Genomic DNA, 18,701 nt, shown 5'->3' on the forward strand with positions numbered 1-18,701 from the left:
GGTCTTGCGGGTCTCGCGCGGAACCCATCCTTTCCTGCGCGACGGGTTTCCATATCCGCCTCCCTCGCCCGACCTCGATTGCACAAGTGGTACGAGGTACTCAAAAGAGGATACCATAATGTGTATGTAGGCACACATTGGCTAGGCACGCTTCGGTTTTCTTTTTGTTTTTGTTCTGGGGCTAATCCTGGGTTTCATTTTGTGAAGCAGCTAATCCCTTTGTCCCATTGGCAAGGCTTCCCTTCTTGATCGCCTTTTCATCCCCGACAACCAAGCCCTCGATTTGTTTCTGAACATCACACGAAAAAAAAAAAACCTAACTCAAGAACCCCGCGGGTTGTTTGCAGCATATCGACTGACTGACAGACCATGGCACCTGCGTCGTCGCGAATACCTGCGCTCCTACGCGACCAGATCAGCCATCGAGCAAGGAAGACTTTGGACGCGGTAGAGTTTTTTGATTTCCTTTTCTTTTTTCCCTTCCTTGTCCCGTCTTCTCCTGTTCACCCCCCTTTTGCCCATCACATTGTTGTTAGTCGTGAGCCGGGCCCCAAGACTCATATTGTTTCCCAATGTCTAGGTTGAAAAGTTCGTCCTAGAAGAATGTGAGTCCTAGAAGGAAAAAAAAAAGAAAGAAAGCGCGGGCAATTCAAAATCCCACTCCCCAAAAAATATGCATCACCGACCAGACTGCATCTCGCTCTTCAACTGACACTCCGATCCCGCACCCAGGCGTCCCGGCCGAATCGGTTTTCGAAGCACAGCTGAATACTCGGGAGAATGGGCGCTGGACGAATCCACCCGTGCTGGAGGACCTGAAAAGGAGCGCTCGCTCGCTCGGCCTGTGGAACTTGTTTCTCTCGACGCATTCCGAGGGTGCTGGATATACCAATTTGGAATACGCCCTCATGGCCGAGTGCCTTGGAATGTCGCGGCTCGCTCCAGAGGTATGTCGTTGAAAATCGCGGGCTAGAGGTGCAATCCTCGGGTAGCCATGTGCTTTTTAAAATCGAAAGGGTTCATTGATGTTCGTTCAGGCAACAAACAATTCCGCCCCGGATACCGGCAACATGGAAATCCTGGCAAACTATGGTACCCCTGAACAGAAGCGACGATGGCTCGAGCCCTTGCTGAAGGGCGAGATTCGATCGGCCTATGTCATGACGGAGCCGAATGTGGCGTCCAGTGACGCGACAAACGTCCGTCTGAGCATGGCCAGGGACGGAGATCATTATGTACTGAATGGATCGGTAAGTATTGCTCTTTCTTCCCGCCCCCTTTTTGTGGCCACTTAGTCACCCAACAACTTTTGGTGTGATAGAAATGGTGGATCAGCAGTGCTGGAGATCCACGTTGCAAAATCTACATCGTTATCGGCAAGACGAATCCGAGTCACCCAGACAAATACAAACAACAATCCATGATCATCGTCCCTGCCGACACGCCAGGAATCAAAGTCACTCGACTCCTGTCAGTGTATGGCTTCGACGACGCTCCACTGGGTCACGGCCATCTCACCTTCAACAACGTGCGCGTGCCCGCCTCGAACATGCTCTTGGGAGAAGGACGAGGATTTGAGATCATGCAAGGTCGCATGGGCCCCGGTAGGATTCATCATGCCATGCGGTGTATTGGTTTCGTAAGGATTCCTTCCCCCCTCTCTTTTCCCTCCGAAATCTTCTGACCACAAAAGCCAGGCTGAGCGCGCTCTGGACTGGATGTTGAGCAGGGCAAACGACAAGAATAAACAGCCATTTGGCAAGGTACTCAGCGAACATGGTGCCATGGTGGAAAATATTGCTCGCTGCCGGATCGAGATCGACGCCGCACGACTCGTCGTGCTCAATGCGGCCGCCAAAATTGACCAGGTCAAAGCGAAAGGGGCGATGAAGGAAATCGCCGAGGCCAAAATCTTCGTTCCCCAAGTGACTTGTACCGTCATTGATCGCGCCATCCAAGCGTTTGGTGCCGAGGGGGTGTCTCAGGATACACCTTTGGCCGCCATGTGGGCGGCTGCCAGGATTGTCCGCATCGCCGATGGCCCGGATGAGGTGCATCTGCGGCAGCTCGGTCGCAACGAGAATAAGAGAGCGGCTGCTGTGCAAGCTCTGCTCGATGACCAAAAGGGCCGAACCAACAGCATGTTGGAATGGTACGGGGTACAGGACCCTTTGGGGGCAATACAAGTCCCACGAGCGTCAAAACTGTGATGGTACCTGGCTAGCCTCTGCAAGCCAGATGACCACGGTGGTAATGTGGACCACGGTGCGTGTGTTGCATTCTTTGAACTTGAGGGGTGGTCAGGACGCTTGGGGAACCGGAAAGGTGTTGATTAGATGGATTTAGGGGGCCCGAAAGTTCATTGACGTTGAGGCGAGAGAAAAGCAGGCAACCCCTAGATAAAGCACTGTGTAAAGAGCCCAAGCTGGATAAGCATTAGTTAGATTTGAGGCTGCTACTTGAAGTGAGCCGCCTCTTGACACAAAAACCCAGCACATCGGTGGGAATAAGTGGACCTGGAACGGCAAACAGTCAGAACGTTAGCTGCTCTCGTCCCCGCCACATCACCTGGGGTGCAAATGGACCGGTGGCTTCCGAGAGGCGCAATGGACCGAAGGGCTTCTGGGAATCTGGGCTGAAGGCTCGTGATGAGTCGTTCAAAGCATCCTCAATGTACTTGACTACGCTTCGAGCAAGATTATTCGTCTCGTCATCCAGCTGTGCCAGCCTCAACAGAGTTTGGAGGGGTTTAGTGGCTGCCGTATGATCGTTGTAAAGGCGCAAATGATGGACGACGGCGCTTGCAGCCGTCTGAATGTGATGCAGTGTGCTTGTGATCACCACGGGGCTCGCGCAGACACCACTGCTCAGCTCCAAGGCTTGGATGAGGCGCATGGAGTGGTCGTAGCATATGTTTCTCGACAATTCAAGCGCGGCTCTGGTGCTGTTGCCGACGTCCTCGTCGCTGCCCGTCTGATTGCGGCCGGTCGTGGCGCACGACTGATGCAGCGTAATGGCGACATAATGATACTGCTGACTTGAGCCGTCTTTTCAGCGGGGACTAGTTCACCGTTTCGCTAGTATTAGGGGGACAGAAACTCACTGAAGGAAGAGGAAGCTAGGACCGGCATGTTTGAGGTTTCCCCTGCTCCACTTCAACGCTGCTGGTAGACGTTCGTACCACTCGCTCAGCTGCCGATCCATCGCCACGTCGTTCAAGTACGATTTCGATGCGGATGCCGACTTCGATCGCAGCTGCGCATCCGAGATCGTGGAGGCCAAAGCCATCAGACTTTCAAAGGCGTTCGAGACTTCGACATCGGTATCACACCCAGCCTGCCTTCCAGAGTCGGGTGTAGGAAGGTAGCCAACCTCGTCGTGGTGAGGCATGAACATGTCAAAATTCGGGTGATGTGCCGTCGCTGGATAGCCGACCGTAAAGGACCAGCATCTGGCGTGTTTCTCTTGGTTAAAAAGGCTCACGAACCCGCGAAACTGAGGTGGAAAACGAACCGGTTGTAAGTCACGCATGCTCGAATCGCCAAGTTCAGGGCGGCATCAGCCTGACGGGACCGCCGTTGCCTTGTTCCTATGCCCTCACGGGCGAGAACTACACAAATTTGGCTGGCAACGCCTTTTCGTTTATGATTAGCGTAACATTTGCTTCATATCTCGGGGTCAGAATTACCACAGTGTATCCAGCCCTCGGCATACCGCTGCGTTGCAGCTTCCAAGTCCGCCAGCAGCAAGATTGCCTGCATGAGCGATACGGTCCATTGAGAGGAGATGTCGCGGTCAATTTGAGCCTTTATATTTTGATGGAGTTTGGAATCCAGGTGAAGAGGGTCAAGGCCGACAACATCCGGTCCCAGACGAACAGCATATCGATATCCAATCGTGAGCATGCATACGTATAACAATGGTGAGTAGAAACCGCCGCCACCGCGAGCCATATCCAATGCAAATGCTTCCGGGTGTATCATCGGTACAATGATATTGTGATACTGATAGTAACACTGTAACAGATGATCTCTGATTCGGGGCGAGATACGCTGGATGTTAGTATCGATGTTTTCACATAGGTCTGATGGATCTGTTATCGTAGTAACAGAGGCCTGACAGCCATTCCCGTGAGAGTGACAACACGCAGCAGTGTCTTGTTGCTCAGTCACACAACTGGGGCATTGGTTTGGAACATTTGCGGACGAGTCACCTCTCGACGCCACGTTGGACAAACCCCTTACCGACAACGCTTTGTCCTCGGGATCGCTAGGCTCGGGTTGACGTTGTAGAGGGTTAGAGGTATCTTCCCCAGAGAGTATGGATACCTGCCTCTCCAATTCTCGTATTCGATCCGTCAGCGCTCTCACGTGTGCCTTTGACGATGGCCTAAGTGAAGCAGTGGCTGGGTGAGCAGGGACAGCTTTGTGGTCTACACAATCTTAGCGAGTCACATACCTTTTCCTCTCGTCTGTGTCTGTTATGACACACTCAGTGTCCAGATGAAGGCACTGGTCACACCTGGTCTGTCCTTCTCGAACTATACACTGAAAACATTGTAAGTGTGGCTGTCCAATATGCGTCTGATATGGGTCAGATACGAACTTTTATGCGGCGCGTCCGACAGTGTTTGCATGCAACAGAAGCTCTGCATCGCTTCTTTAATGATGACGACGGGGACGACATGTCGATAACCACAGCAGTGTAAAGGCGCGTCTCGAAGAGGAATCGTTATTCTCCTAATATAATCGAGCAAGTGCTGAACAAGAGCTTTGGGAGGAGTCGGTTTCAGCCCCAGCATAAACAGATCGAGAGCACATTCATTCTCCACAACCCCGGTGCGTTCAAATAGTCGCAATGACCAGTTCCAATCACTGTAGAGAAGATCTCCAAAGGCTTAGTGTGGTGAACTTGCTTGTGCTTGTCTACTGCTTTGAGTCCGGAATTGAGGGGAGTTCAGCCCCGGCGTCTCGGAGGAGGAGCAAAGTTGTTCCGGCCTTGGCACGCTCTGTCGCTAACGCACTACAAAATAGATTACTCATTCTGACATGGTTTTGGACCGCAGGCTGGTAGGTTAGAATCTTATTGCCACACGAGGTACAAGGTAGACACTTTTCTCCCTTCTGAACCATCTGCACTTCGTCTTGACCCATCTTACCGCTCCTCATCGACGCTTCTCAACCCTGGATTCGTCGCAGATCTGTCGGGGGCCTCCACAACTTAGACTTTTGCAGACATGCAAATGCGGTCGCGTCCTAAAGGGACCGAGGCTGGAAGGCCAGATGGATCAGGACCAATGCCGCCCTGTCAAAACTCCCCACACTGACTGAACTTGCGTGCCGGAAACGTGGTGACTGGCTGGCCCTGTCAATCACGCCTCTACCTCGGCAGACTCGGGGCCTACGAGGCCAGCCATCCAGACAATGGCGTGTATCGATATCCGCGAACCAGGAAGCGGCAGTAAATAATTGGGGTGTGCTCCACCCAAATCAACTATTCCTCAACGGGTAGAAAGAAAATAATGGCTTGCTTTTGCTTTGTTCGATACTGCTGCAGGGCCTGCAATACTGCTGCAGGGCCTGCAAGACTGCAAGACCCTGCCGAACTAGGAGACCTTGTAAGGCGATGGAAAACGTTCCGATCAACAGGCGGAGTGTTACATACACAAGCCCAAGGAACACACACCCTTTTGAGGTCCGGGTCTTGTGTCAAGGACCCTGCCCAAAGTCCTTTATGCGCTAGACCGACTCGTTACACTCAAGCGCTCTTCACAGTGTCGGAGCACCGCTGGATTTCGCTATTGCTTTTGGTGTATCCCAATGTTTCTTTTCTCCCTACATCAAATGCACGAGTAAGGCAGTGAGCTGGACAATTTCCTTAAAGGGCTTACAACTGTGTCGCTCAGGGGTGCTCACAGGAATCATGTCAAAGCATGCATTGGTGCTTGGTGCATCAGGTATCACGGGCTGGGGCGTGGTGAATGCCCTTTTGTCGGACAACAAGGACACTAGGCAGTTCTCGCAAGTCACTGCTGTGACTAACCGGCCCTTGGACATCCTCTCATCGGGTTGGCCGTCATCCAGCAAACTCGAAATTGTGTCCGGAATCGATCTACTCGCGGGTGAGCAAACCGACCTGCTCAATTCCCTGCGGTGCCAAATATCAGGTCTACCAAGAGTTACTCATGTCTATTACCACAGTAAGTGGGCTGCCTGCATTTGTTACTCTGTGACTTATTGATCCATGATGTACAGGCTACAAATGGTGTGCCGAATCCACCCGAGAGTCCTCCATCAACGAACGAATGCTGAAACGTTGCGTATCGGCCTTGGACGTCCTTTGCCCTAGTCTCGAATACATCGTGCTCCCAACCGGTACCAAGGTAGTGTTGAGAGAATGTGAGCAGGATTGACCCGACTAAGATGATATGACAGGCATACGGCATCCATTTGATGGAGAACTTTCCATGGAAGAATCACCTCCCACTTCGTGAGGACCTTCCTCCTCTGCCAGAGCCCTTCGCGTCGGAACTCTTCTATAACGCACAGAGGGCTGTTCTGGACAGCTTCTCCCGATACCGTACCTGGACGTGGTGTGAGGTGCGGCCGGATGTGGTGATAGGATTCGTTCCCAATCACAACGCACAGTCTCTCGCCCACACACTTGCAGTGTATCTCAGCCTGTTTGCCCACGTAAATGGGAAAGGATCAAAGGTTCCGTGGCCCGGTACGACGACGTCATTCAACATTCTTTCGAGCCAGTCCAGTCAGGACCTGGTTGGACGGTTCATAGTTTGGGCATCGCTTCGCCCACAATTGACCGGCCACGGGCACGCATTCAACATTGTCGACCTCGACGGTCCTAGTACCTGGGCGACCCGCTGGTACACTATATGCTCTCTCTTCGGCCTGCAAGGCGCCCCGCCCGATTCTTCAACCATGAGCCCTCGGAACTTTATCAACACGCACAGCGCGGCCTGGGACGAGCTCGCGCATCAGCACAGCCTCAAGCCGGACGTGCTGGACAACGACCTTGCGAATCCTCACTTCTGCGATGCCATCCTCTGCGATTTCGATTTTGATCATCATATTTCCCGAGAGCTGATCAACCGGCTCGGGTTCACGGAACAGATGAACGAGAAGGCAGCTTGGTCGATAGCATTTGAGAGACTTAGGACTGCCAAGATAATACCATGAGTGTCTAGGCGGATACGCACACCTACGCCTGGGCATGACCAAATTCCCTCATCCCGTAATTCGCTGATGGGTGCGTGCGTAGTTTTATCTTCCCTTTGTGGTCGATGGTATCAAGAACTCCACGTAGTATACTTACTATACGGATTGAATGGCCACATTGGTAAATAATAGTGATTTGTCCATCTTGATAAATTGTCAAACTGAATAAAATGTAGCTTGCACGACAGGATGTCGAGGCTTCATTGCTTTTCTACTAGTGAGATTCCTTCGTCCCAGAATTCATACCATACATGACAACACCCGAGTGGTAGTAGAGATTCTTCCTTTGTACGAGGTTGCGGCCGTGATAGACGAGGCCTTACTTTCACTCGTGATAGAAATCCCCTTTATGCTTCTTCGACAGCCTGCACCTTCTCGTTGGGTTCGGCCCTCCCGACCTCGACGGCCTTGCATCTCAATTCCGGCTTCTGCCAGGTCATGTACGCGCGCATCCGGTGCATTTCCCCCGAAGGATCCCACATGGCGGCTCCGTCGATGCTCAAAATGTCGAAATTCCAGAGGAGGCGGCCAAGTATGACTCTCATTTCCAGGTAGGACAGGCTGGCATCCCAGAAAAAGATTACAGATCCATCAAGTCAGCTAACTCGGCCTCTCGTACGTATTCTCTGCACAGAGAGGATTTTGTCATGAGGTAAGAAACAAAAACAAAAAAAAAAAAAAAAAGACTCGGTGACTTACTGCTTTCCAATACATCCTCGGGGACCGAGAGAAAACGGCGCCATTCCTCGCTTGTTGTCTGTCGCGTATTCTGGATTGTCGAGCCAGCGCTCGGGAATGAAGAGATCAGGGTCCTTGAAGTTGAGAGGGTTGTGTGACGCCGCCCAGCCGCCCACGGCCACATGGGTTCCTTCCGGGACCCAATACCCGTCGATGGTATCGCCGCCCCGTGGTACCGTCCTGAGAAGCCCCGTGGGCACGGGCGGGTGCACTCTGAGGGCCTCCTCAATCACGGCATTGAGATATGGCAGGTTGACCAGGTTCTCGTACACAATCTCATCCTCGGATTTGAAGGCGCCGCGTATTTCGTCCCGGAGGATCTGGTATTTGTCCGGGTTCCAAAACAGCCTTGCAAACAAACCCGAGAGTAGATTTGCAGTGGTTTCACTTCCGGCCACGCTGTGATCAAAATGAGGACATTAGTAAAAGGCTGAAACGCCGTTTGGGAAAAAGGAGAAAGGGGTATCATCATTACATGAATAACCCCGAGTTCACAATTATCTCATCCAGCTTGAGGTCGAACTTGTCGCGCTGCTTCAGTATGTACCAGATGAAGTCTCGGTGTTCAAGGTTGGTATTCTCAAGACGTCTAGACACGGCTTGTGAGAGGGGCGGGTTACCACTTCTTCGGAGGACTTTCGGAATTCACTCACTTCAATGCCTTTTCCCGACTGAATTCGAGGTGACTGCGACGGAATTGCTTCAACCTGGCCGGCAACAGGCTCATCAGGTACAGCTGGAGCGGAGATCCCGGGGTCGCAAACCGACGTGTCGCGTGCTCCACTGCTCCGGCTTTGATATTTTCGAAGATGGCCTGGACAAGAAAGTGGAATTTACCTGCGTGCAAAGTATTGTTAGTCAGAGGGAACAGGACTCTATGTCCACGACCTTTGAGAGAGGGGTGGGAAATACCATTATCGAGACAACCAAACGGCTCCCCAAAGGCAAGATCGCCAATGATGTCGAAGGTGGTAAAGTTGAGCCAATCGACGAGATTGAATTCCTGGCCATCCCGCGCCATCCGGCGGACGTTGTCGACCAATTTAGTGACGAAATGTTGGATGATGTCTTGCTGCTCTGTCAGGGCTTTGAGGGAAAAGGCATGGGCCAGAGCTCGCCGCTGCCTCGAGTGGTTTTCATCGTCGGCCATGGTCAGGGTGGTGACTCCAGGTAAGTTGTCGACAGATCCGACGTGGACGGGCGACTTGTGCATGTTGATGTGGCCCTGGCGATGCCCGTAGATGTCATCCCAGGCCTGGGCCGAGTTGAAGGCCAATTCATTCGGGCTCACACGGACAACCGGCCCTGTGGTCTGTGTTAAGCTTCATTGGATGGTTCGGGGACATGGTTGAATCTCACCATATTTGTCATGCAAGACTTTGTTGTCTAGTGGTAGCCTTCCTCTCAGGAGAGAAATGATGCCCGGGATGGATGAGATTGCATTGAGCTTTGGACCGGGAAATTTGGCCAGTGGATGGAAGGTAAGTCGGTAGATTGCGACTGCCACCCACACGATGGTTGCCTGAGAAGACAGTTAGTACCGATGATGTCCAAAAAGATGGTAGATTGGGACTGGACATACCAACAACAGAGAAGAGAAAACAGTGTAGCCGGCGAACTTGACGACGAGAGCTAATTGAGCCATTTCGAGCCTGGGTGCTGATATAGGACAACGAATCGAGTCGGCCTCAACAGTTTCAACATCCAGAAGGATATACAATATAAATCAACAAGATTTGCTGATTAAGCCTTTTGGAATGATATGCTGAGGAATGCAAACGGAGCAGATTTGACTGGGTAGAGTGGATTCTGGTTGAGAATGGCACTGGCGTAAGGTGGCGACTCTGGGCAAGCGCCTCAAGGCTTGTAAAGAGTGCACAGGGAAAGTTTTCACGGCAATGAAACTACTGGGGTTGCGTGCTGGAAGTCGGTATACGCAGTTGACTACTTTATAGCGCCGAGGGAGCGACGCACGGCTTCCCGCGCCCAGGATGACTTGCCCAAATGCTGATCAACTGCTATCTTCATGCCTTCTGCGTGCTCAAATCGGCCTTAGCATAGAGTTGAGCATGTCATCCATCTACCACGCCAAGGCCCGCGTGTTTGCTTTTCCGTGAAACAACCAAAGAAAGCCAGGGGGCTCTGTCGCCCTCGCCTAGTGCAAGTACACCTCTATAGATAGTAATACCTAATGCTTACCATATGCCAAGTCATATTCATTTGGGCCGTGCCTGTCTTCTAGAGACCTTGAACACAACGATACCTGACGACAAAGCCGAACGTTGATGGCGAACCCCAACCGCACGGATTACGCAGGAGGCGAGAAGGGCCTTGGGATCATCTGGGTCCAGTCTCTGATCAAGGACCCAGACAGGTTATCGGCTGAGTTGTTCAATCGATGGTATGAAGAGGTCCATATTCCAGATATCCTCGCCGCTGGAAATGGCGGAGTCGTCAACGCATGGCGCTACGAGGCCGTCGACCCGGCTCGATCTCGTCCATGGATGGGGGTTTATAAAGTCCCCGATGTCGCGTTCCTGAGCAGCGACGAGTTCAAGGCGATCCCCATGTCACATCCAATGCTACCAGGCCCAGGACCCATTCACCAATGGGCAGACTTTGACGGCCGATACTACAAGCACGTCCAGACTTGGGAGAACGACAGCAACAAGATAGGTGGGTCAAAGCTTCCTCCTCCTGCTCCTGTGGCGCTGCACAGTGAGGACGGCTGACCAATGAATAACATTGATGTTCAGGGCGAGCACCACTTCTGTACTCGGAGGAGATTGAGCCCGAGGAAGGCAATCAGCGAGATATCAAACAGTGGTACGCCGACGAATACGTAGGAGAGCTTTCGAAGCGGGGTGGATGGCGACGGTCCACACTGCTCAAACTCATTTTCAGAAAAGAAGACAAGGACGATCCCAATTCAGCCTCGATCATTGTCCCAACATGGCTGGCACTCCATGAGTTTGAGGAAGGTGCCCTGCAAGGTGTCCCAGAGTTGGGTCGCCTGGACGCTGCACTGGGGCCGACCAAGAAGATAGAACGATCATTGTTCCGGAAAATGAGCGAGTTTGGCCATATAGATGCAACTCTCTAGAGCAAATTCGTTCTTTAGGTACGAGGTACGTGTACGTGTACGGATCAAACCGGAAATGAGAGGTCATGCAGGATTTCACAGCCATATGTGCCAAGACCGCGCTCCTTCAGGCGCCGGTCTGGGACTTTGCTGAATTTTCATTTGCTTCTTGCGACACACTTATATGACGATGCCTGCCCCCAGCACGCAGCGTGACCTCGAGCTAGGCTGGTGGCCTCCAAAAAACCGAGGGCAAGAAAGCATATCACCGGACAGAGGATATTCCATTAGTTGACCCAAACATCACATCACCGACATGAAATAACTCGCAGGAAAGAAGCACATACCCTCGATTCTCCGAGGGATGTTGATGCTGGATCGATCAGATATGACGGATATCCGGATCATCGATAACGATGATTGCATCTTGAAATGACTTGGGGCCAAACTTCACCCCGAGAGCGTAAATTTTTGTCTCTTGTTTCATCAGCGCTATACGAGTATAATATCTCTTGCTATTGACACGACTAGATATACCAATCTCGCTACTCACTGAGTAATACAAAGGTGCGTCCTAAAGTAGTGTAGCAAATTAGGCCCATACCGTATTCGGTCGAGCGTAGCTTTTTCAACCAATAAGATCATGGGAGCTCGAGTAGGGACTTCCTGATTGGGAAATCGATTTTTTTTTAGCAACAGCTCTTCAGGGAAGGTGCATGTTGGATTTGAGCCGGGAGGTTGATATTGTGTTCCAGTTACACAACTGTATCCCTGAGCATACCACTACATTTCTGGTCCAGTCCCAGCAACTCTCAAAGATCTAGACACTCGCCACCTCGATATTCGTACCCAGTTGTTCTTTGACTGACACGGCAGTGCTCTGTGCCACACCAGCCTCCTCCTCGTCCTCTTTGATGTGCTTGCCGTCTTGGGCGATATGTACAGCAACGCGGTCCCCGAATACCTCGCTCACTTCCTCCAGAGTCTTGTTGGCTGTCTCCGGGAAGTAGAGCAGGACGAGGAAGAAGGAGACAACATTGCAGGCAACCCAGACCATGTACATCTTCCAGCCGATGTTGCGGAATGCCACCGCCGTGGGGGCTGTATACGTGATGGCGCCGACAAAGTACGTGAACCATGCAATGGCCATACCCTTTGAGCGGAGTGGCGTAGGCCAAAGCTCGGAAACGTAGACAAAAACAACGGGATCCACCGTCAAGTCGAGGGTGACGATGAAGAAGAACAGGAAGAAGACACACGCCGCGTTCCCTGCCTTGTCACCCGAATTGACGTATGTACGCGACAGTAACGCTTCTGCAAGGAGAGCTGCGGCCAGGATGGGAAATCCGACCACTGATCAGATCATTAGCAAGAGGCCACTCGAGAGTAGAAACAAGTCAAAATACTCACAGAAGAGAATCCTCCTCCCGGTCTTGTCCATAAAGAACGAGGCCGTTGCAATGGCCAGGGTTCCAGAAAGCGTGTACAACGCATTGAGAAGTAAAGGCATCCCACCGGAGAAGCCGAGATTCTGATAAATGAGAACTTTGTAATTCCCAATGCCAAATGCGCCAGTGCTCTGATAGGCAAACATGCTGATGATGACGATCAGGGTGCGCTTCCGATAGCTCGCGTTTCTGAAGAGCTCCCAGTAGGTGACGTTTATCTGTTGATCCATCTCAACTTGTCGCTTGATCTGGATAAACTCGGCCTCGGCGGCTGTGTCTGTGTTGTCCGAGCTGTCCTTGTGAAGCCGCTTGAGGATGTGCGAGGCAGATTCATCTTGTCCCTTCCAGATGAGCCACCGAGGAGACTCGGGAATGAAAAAGGCTCCGATCACCATCGCAATCGGCGCCACACAAGCAAGTGCCAATGGAAGCCGCCACTGAACGCTCTTGTTCTTCGCGTAATAAGTCCCCAAGCTGACCCAGTTGACAACATTGGTACCCAATCCAAGGCAGAAGGCAAAGGCACCGACAACCAGGCCTCGTCGATGAGGTGGCGAGATCTCTGCAAGGTACAGCGGTGCCAGCGTTACCATAATTCCCATACCCCATCCCTGCACGAAGCGGAAGGCGATCAACATTCCAACGTGGGCAGTACCTGCGATGAAGGCCGTACCGGCGAGGGCCAAAGCTGAGGCCAAGATCAAGGATCTCTTGCGGCCAATTTTGTCGCTCACCCAGCCTTGTGTCACGGAACCAAAAGCACCGCCTGTGAAAAAGAGGCCATTGACGGCCCCGAGCAAGCTTGCAGTGCGCTCGGATTTTGCTAGTTGGAACGCCAATGTCAGTCCCAAGCATCACAAAGCAGGGATGGCGGTTGAGTGTACTGACGATCAAGTTTCAGATAGACGTAGAATTCGGGCTGGCCAATACTGGCTGCGAGGCACGCCCATGCGAAGCCATATGTGAAGCCAGCCGCGGCGCCATAAATAGTAAGGAGGATGTTGTACGGAGTGAGCTTGCCAACTTTTGCCATTTTCTTTTTCTTGTTTGGATGCGTCGCTCGATAGCACTCTGTTCACATTCAGGTACAAGGTGAGACAGACAAGCAAAACTATATATCAACTGGTCGAGGAGAAGAACATCCGGGGTCGCCCTTAAACTGCCACTTTCTACGTGTGCAGCGATCTGTTCTCGCAACCCCAGGTCTTCCGGAGCCGGTGCCGGAGCTTAGGAGATGTGGAACACCTCAAATGCTGGGCGTGATCCCCACGGGGAGAATCTAGGCATTGACCGAGAGACGTGGGAGTCGGAACGGGTGTCGATAGCCGCGGGAATGGTCTGGGTGCAGCCTTGGTATCACACAGTGTTTGAATGGTTGATCTTTGATCTGACGCCAAACGAGGAGATACTGACTGCTAAAAGCAAAAATGTTCAAGGTTGACATGGCATTTTCCTAGAACACCGAATTCAATGACCAAATGGTCGCGTTGAAGCACATTACTTTCGAGCTCACCTAGAAGCTCGTCACTCTCCGTGCGCAACAGCTTTCGGTCCGCCAGTAGTGAAAAGTCAGGAATCTTGCCCTGGGTTCGTGCTTCTCCCCGTAGCATTCAGTGAACAGCACCTCGCCAAGTTGTTCAGGTTTGGTGACGCGTGAGAATACTGAAGCAATACCACTCAATCCAAGAGACATTTTGCGTGAAGGGGTGATGCTATTGCGGCATGCTCTAACTTTGAATCCGCAAGACCAAATTTCTCCCATACCCATAATTCGACGGGATAACTGCTCAATGGTAGAAGGCCTGGCCGTGCTTGACACGGGGACTCTGGTACCACGTAGCAAGCATGTTACCATGCTTTGCCCCTTCCTTGTGCGGAAAGTGATTGCCGCGGCACCCATCTCTCCTAGCAGCATAGAGATTATCGAACGCGGATAACAGGACTAAGCGGAGTCTCTCGTGGTGGTCTGCCATCCAGGCAAAACAGCGCTCGCCCTGGGACAGAACCACTCTTCACCTCGTTCAGATTTTCGAGAGCCTGATCTACATATTGAAACGGCCCAACGCTTTGATGAGGTCGCTGGCTTTGTGAAACCTTGTACGTTGTGGTTTTAGACTCATTCCATTCACTTTTTTTTTTCCCTACGCGTCGCCCTCCAAAGGTGGAAACGAAAAATGGGCTCTTATGTCGACCCGCATATCCCTCCTGTACCTCAACCGCCAGATGCGACTCGGACTGGTCAGCATGGATATAGCATTCTGCCTCAATTCCATTCGCAAAGGTCCAGACTCCGAGTTGGATGTGTTGGGGCTGGAGCGACAGGCAAGTTACACTCAGGAGTATCAACCGGACATGGCATCGTCATTTTTAACCGTTTTTCAGGACTCTGTCTTGCATATAAAATGGAGAGACAAATGGAGCCAGGGTCATGGGATTTGACCCTGTACGAGAAGAACCCAGAATTGGGGGGGACATGGTTTGAGAATACGTGAGTGACAAACTGAAACGCCCGGCGATCAACAGTAGATCATACATGCTTAGACCTTTTCTCCCCCAGGTATCCCGGTAAAGGCCTCTCAGGCACCCCGCGACGAGTAGGCAGCTAACAGCGAACTGGATGAAGGCATCGCATGTGATGTATGCGCCAGGTTTGCCCTGTTTGACTGATCTTTGTCGCTGACAAGAACACAGATCCCGTCTCCAATCTATACCTACGTCAGTTACAGACCGCTCTTGTAAGGTGCAGGAGACACGTGCTGTACTGACTCCCGAAACAAACAGACGTTTGAACCGAATCCGAATTGGACACACTTCTATGCTCACGGGGCCGAGATCCAAGGTTACTTTCAAGGTCTGTCACTGCATCAAGGCAGACATGTCAACATGTCAACAAACTGATGACGAAATCCTTCCTTAGCGTTCGCGCGAAAATACGACCTCGAGCGCTATATCAGGCTCAATTCCCGTGTTCAGAGCACAGTCTGGGACGATGAGCTGGGCGTGTGGAAGATTACCCTTCTAGACACTGTCACTGGAGAGCGTGTGGAGGATTGGGCGCATGTTGTTATCAACGGGACCGGGATTCTCAACACTTGGACATGTAAGTCTGTGGTTTTGCCCTTGATCAGAACAAAGGTTTTATGGGCAGTAGGATAACGACTATGCATCCTTGAAAAAGGGCCAGAGATTCTAGGATTGAAGGACTTCAAGGGCCCTGTGATGCACTCGGCGCAGTGGAATCACAAAGTCGATTTTGCAGGGAAATCAGTTGGGGTGATTGGAAAAGGTTCATCTGCTGTACAGATCGTGCCCCAGCTTCAGCCAGGTAAGACGGCACCCTCAGGCTGAGGACTGCAAAGTCTGACTTGGAAATCTCAGTTACCAAACATCTCGACATCTTTATGCGTCCTGAAGGCACTTGGATATCGCCTCCATTTGGCTTCGGGACACTCGGCGACGAATTCAGGAGGGAGGATAACGACCCTTCTTCGAGACAATACACGTTTTCCGAGGAGCAGAAGAAATTCTACGCCGACCACCCAGACGAGCACTTGCGACTCAGAAGGAAGATTGAAGCGGAGATAAATATAAGTAAGATGCGTGTTTTCCTTTGCCCTTCTGTTGGACACGTCGGAGTTGACACAGTTAGTGTTCGGGAAGATATACAAGAAGGACTCGGAAGACAACGACAGAATCAGGGAGGATATGACGCGGGATATGCTTCGCAGGATTGGTCCTGGTCATGAAGAGCTCAAGGCAAGTCGTATCACTCCCCCTTGAACCTTGGACTTTGATCGACGGCACAATAACTGATGACAACACAACTTCCAGAAAGCGCTCATTCCTACCTGGGCTCCAGGCTGCCGCCGCGTCACTCCGGGAGACGGGTTTTTGGAAGCCCTCGTAAAAGACAATGTCCAATGCGTCTTCAGCGGAATCCAGAAGATTACCCCAGAAGGAATCCTCACCGAGGACGGCACCCACCATAAATTCGACATTCTTGTCTGCGCTACAGGCTACAAGCCGGCCTTCGGACCTGCTTGGGAGGTTGTCAATGGGCGAGGAAAGACGCTCAAAGAGGACTGGGAGCCATACGGAGGACCCAAGTGAGTCGAGGTCCCCAACCGTCATGGGGTTCGAGGAAGAGTCTGACCTGGTGCGCCAGTATCTATATGGGACTTTCGTGCCCACGATTTCCCAACTTTTACACCATCGTCGGTGCATGCGCGACATGGTCCAACGGTACTTTGCTACCTTCGGTAAGTCATGGAGTGTTGCTAAAAGCAAATGTCAACCAAAAGATTCAATTTATACCAACGTTCGTGGGCAGATCGAGACGAGTATCGAGTACTCTATCCAATGCATGAACAAGATCCAGTCCGAAGGTATCAAGAAAATGGAATTGAAACAAGAGGCTCTCGATGAGCTGTATCTTCACATGGATACCTTCCACAAGGCAACGGTTTTCCAAGAGCCGTGCAGAAGCTGGTAAGGCCACAACGCCACCCCGATAGAACCGAACAGTTTGTTCATGCATCTCTCAACGGGGATTTGTAAAATGCTGATATTGACATTTGGACAAAAGGTTCAAAAGCGGTACAAAGGATGCAAGAATCTATCTTTGGCCTGGTGGAGTGAGTTATTGTCCTCCCTTCACCAACATCAGCGTCCGGAGACTAAATAACATGCTCTGCCATTTATAGACATTGCATTTCCTCAAGACCATCAAGACTCCGCGGTACGAAGACTACGATATCCACTATCTCAACCAGCGCTGCCGCTTTGCATTCTTGGGCAGCGGTGATGTCAAGGCGCAGCAGACGGGGGACATTAACAAAATGTCACCGTACATTCGGAACTCGGATACGCCGTGGGAGATTGAATGATGGCTCGAAACCCTCGGTATAGACTTTGGGAGTCCTCATGAAGGAGTTGTTTGCTTCTCATGAAAAAAAAAGAAATGGAAAAAAAAACCAGATGAGTGTATATGAGAGCTGTCTGTCCGACAATAGATCTGGCACAATACAAACCTTGGTTCGTCCTTTGCTATTGCCCACACACAGACGCAGTGACCCAGTTCGGATAAAAGTAGAGAGACGGCAAACCTCACTGTTGCCTCATGACGTCCAGCCGCCATCGATACTGTAGACAGCCCCCGTGATATAACGACTGTCGTCTCCGAGTAAAAATGCAATCAACGCAGCGACCTCTTCGGCGGACCCTTTGCGTTTCAGTGGGATAGAGAATGCATCCTGGTCTTGTGTCTCTGCCGCCGTCTGTAGCAGCGGAGTGTTGATGGGACCTCTAGGTTCGAGGGCTTAGCTCTGGACTCCGGTGCTGAGGCTGGGAAACCGTCACTTACGGACATATGCAGTTGACTCGGATGGCCTGATCTGCGCCTTCTTTTGCAGCGGTGCGAGTCAAGCCGACGACCCCGTGTTTAGAAGCACAGTAAGCCGAGCAGCCAGCCATGCCCACCACGCCCGCAACACTCGCGGCGTTGACTATGCTGCCACCGTTCGACACGTGCTTCAATTGGGCTCTGAGACACTTGAATGTGCCCGTGAGATTAATCCCAACCACAGACTCCCACTCGGCATTGTCCATGTCCACCAGCCTTGTCTTTCCTATTCCTCGACCCGCGATGCCGGCCATGTTTGCGCAGCCGTCGAGTTTTCCAAACGTGCTACAGACCGACTCGATCCACTGAGACACTTGTTGATCGTTGCGGACATCGACTGCGGCAGTTTGTAGCTTCAGGTTTGGAAACAAACTGCTCAGCGATGCAGCAGCTTTCTCGAGCTGCGCTGGAGCCACATCGCAGATTGAGATCGTGGCGCCTCTTGCTGCGAGATATTCAGCCAACGCGAAGCCGATTCCAGATGCGCCTCCTGTGATCGCAATGACTTTCCCTGCAAATGGTGGTTTCGTCAAGGCCATCGTCGGAAAGAGGACCAGATCAAGACTGCGATTGCTCTCGTCCTTGAGTAGTTGAACTTGGCATACTCCTGGTGGGCAGCGGGCTGTTGAATACCTTCCACGCCTACCAATTGATTCCGGGGCACTATTGGTCCGTACCGTTCTGGTGTCCCTAATTGGCAATTAGTGGATCATAGGGAAAGGGGGGGACGGAAATCGTTATACGAGCTGCTAGGACGGGATCCCCCGTTTGTCCCTCGTCGGGACCCAGAGCCCCGG

The 18,701-nt window shown here is 51.9% G+C and overlaps 8 protein-coding genes across 8 annotated transcripts; 4 read left to right on the forward strand and 4 right to left on the reverse strand.

The window, feature by feature from the left end:
• Nucleotides 1-369: 369 nt before the first annotated feature.
• Nucleotides 370-2,210, forward strand: AYO21_02038 (acyl-CoA dehydrogenase; the record flags this gene model as incomplete). The annotated part of the gene is made up of 5 exons (XM_022652019.1): nt 370-447; nt 690-947; nt 1,038-1,250; nt 1,322-1,639; nt 1,698-2,210. 5 exons carry the CDS (start codon nt 370-372, stop codon nt 2,208-2,210), a joined length of 1,380 nt encoding a protein of 459 aa, XP_022515763.1.
• A 322-nt stretch (nt 2,211-2,532) lies between these two features.
• AYO21_02039 (hypothetical protein) lies at nt 2,533-3,531 on the reverse strand (the record flags this gene model as incomplete). Its single annotated transcript, XM_022652020.1, has 2 exons — nt 2,533-3,037; nt 3,104-3,531. 2 exons carry the CDS (start codon nt 3,529-3,531, stop codon nt 2,533-2,535), a joined length of 933 nt encoding a protein of 310 aa, XP_022515764.1.
• Nucleotides 3,532-5,922: 2,391 nt separating this feature from the next.
• AYO21_02040 (hypothetical protein) lies at nt 5,923-7,196 on the forward strand (the record flags this gene model as incomplete). The annotated part of the gene is made up of 3 exons (XM_022652021.1): nt 5,923-6,199; nt 6,255-6,382; nt 6,435-7,196. The coding sequence occupies 3 exons, from the start codon at nt 5,923-5,925 to the stop codon at nt 7,194-7,196; spliced, it is 1,167 nt and encodes a 388-aa protein (XP_022515765.1).
• Nucleotides 7,197-7,582: 386 nt separating this feature from the next.
• AYO21_02041 (hypothetical protein) lies at nt 7,583-9,618 on the reverse strand (the record flags this gene model as incomplete). Its single annotated transcript, XM_022652022.1, has 7 exons — nt 7,583-7,796; nt 7,935-8,372; nt 8,449-8,562; nt 8,627-8,810; nt 8,886-9,278; nt 9,333-9,495; nt 9,556-9,618. The coding sequence occupies 7 exons, from the start codon at nt 9,616-9,618 to the stop codon at nt 7,583-7,585; spliced, it is 1,569 nt and encodes a 522-aa protein (XP_022515766.1).
• A 640-nt stretch (nt 9,619-10,258) lies between these two features.
• On the forward strand, nt 10,259-11,076 carry AYO21_02042 (hypothetical protein; the record flags this gene model as incomplete). The annotated part of the gene is made up of 2 exons (XM_022652023.1): nt 10,259-10,649; nt 10,730-11,076. 2 exons carry the CDS (start codon nt 10,259-10,261, stop codon nt 11,074-11,076), a joined length of 738 nt encoding a protein of 245 aa, XP_022515767.1.
• A 799-nt stretch (nt 11,077-11,875) lies between these two features.
• On the reverse strand, nt 11,876-13,536 carry AYO21_02043 (hypothetical protein; the record flags this gene model as incomplete). Its single annotated transcript, XM_022652024.1, has 3 exons — nt 11,876-12,408; nt 12,466-13,326; nt 13,392-13,536. The coding sequence occupies 3 exons, from the start codon at nt 13,534-13,536 to the stop codon at nt 11,876-11,878; spliced, it is 1,539 nt and encodes a 512-aa protein (XP_022515768.1).
• Nucleotides 13,537-14,677: 1,141 nt separating this feature from the next.
• On the forward strand, nt 14,678-17,389 carry AYO21_02044 (hypothetical protein; the record flags this gene model as incomplete). Its single annotated transcript, XM_022652025.1, has 11 exons — nt 14,678-14,741; nt 15,195-15,238; nt 15,285-15,354; nt 15,421-15,603; nt 15,682-15,828; nt 15,882-16,147; nt 16,335-16,609; nt 16,669-16,762; nt 16,834-16,991; nt 17,089-17,137; nt 17,207-17,389. The coding sequence occupies 11 exons, from the start codon at nt 14,678-14,680 to the stop codon at nt 17,387-17,389; spliced, it is 1,533 nt and encodes a 510-aa protein (XP_022515769.1).
• Nucleotides 17,390-17,620: 231 nt separating this feature from the next.
• On the reverse strand, nt 17,621-18,443 carry AYO21_02045 (hypothetical protein; the record flags this gene model as incomplete). Its single annotated transcript, XM_022652026.1, has 2 exons — nt 17,621-17,807; nt 17,866-18,443. The coding sequence occupies 2 exons, from the start codon at nt 18,441-18,443 to the stop codon at nt 17,621-17,623; spliced, it is 765 nt and encodes a 254-aa protein (XP_022515770.1).
• Between the last annotated feature and the right edge of the window lie 258 nt (nt 18,444-18,701).

Source organism: Fonsecaea monophora, assembly GCF_001642475.1.
Source record: "Fonsecaea monophora strain CBS 269.37 chromosome Unknown Scaff8, whole genome shotgun sequence".
NCBI lineage: Eukaryota > Fungi > Ascomycota > Eurotiomycetes > Chaetothyriales > Herpotrichiellaceae > Fonsecaea > Fonsecaea monophora.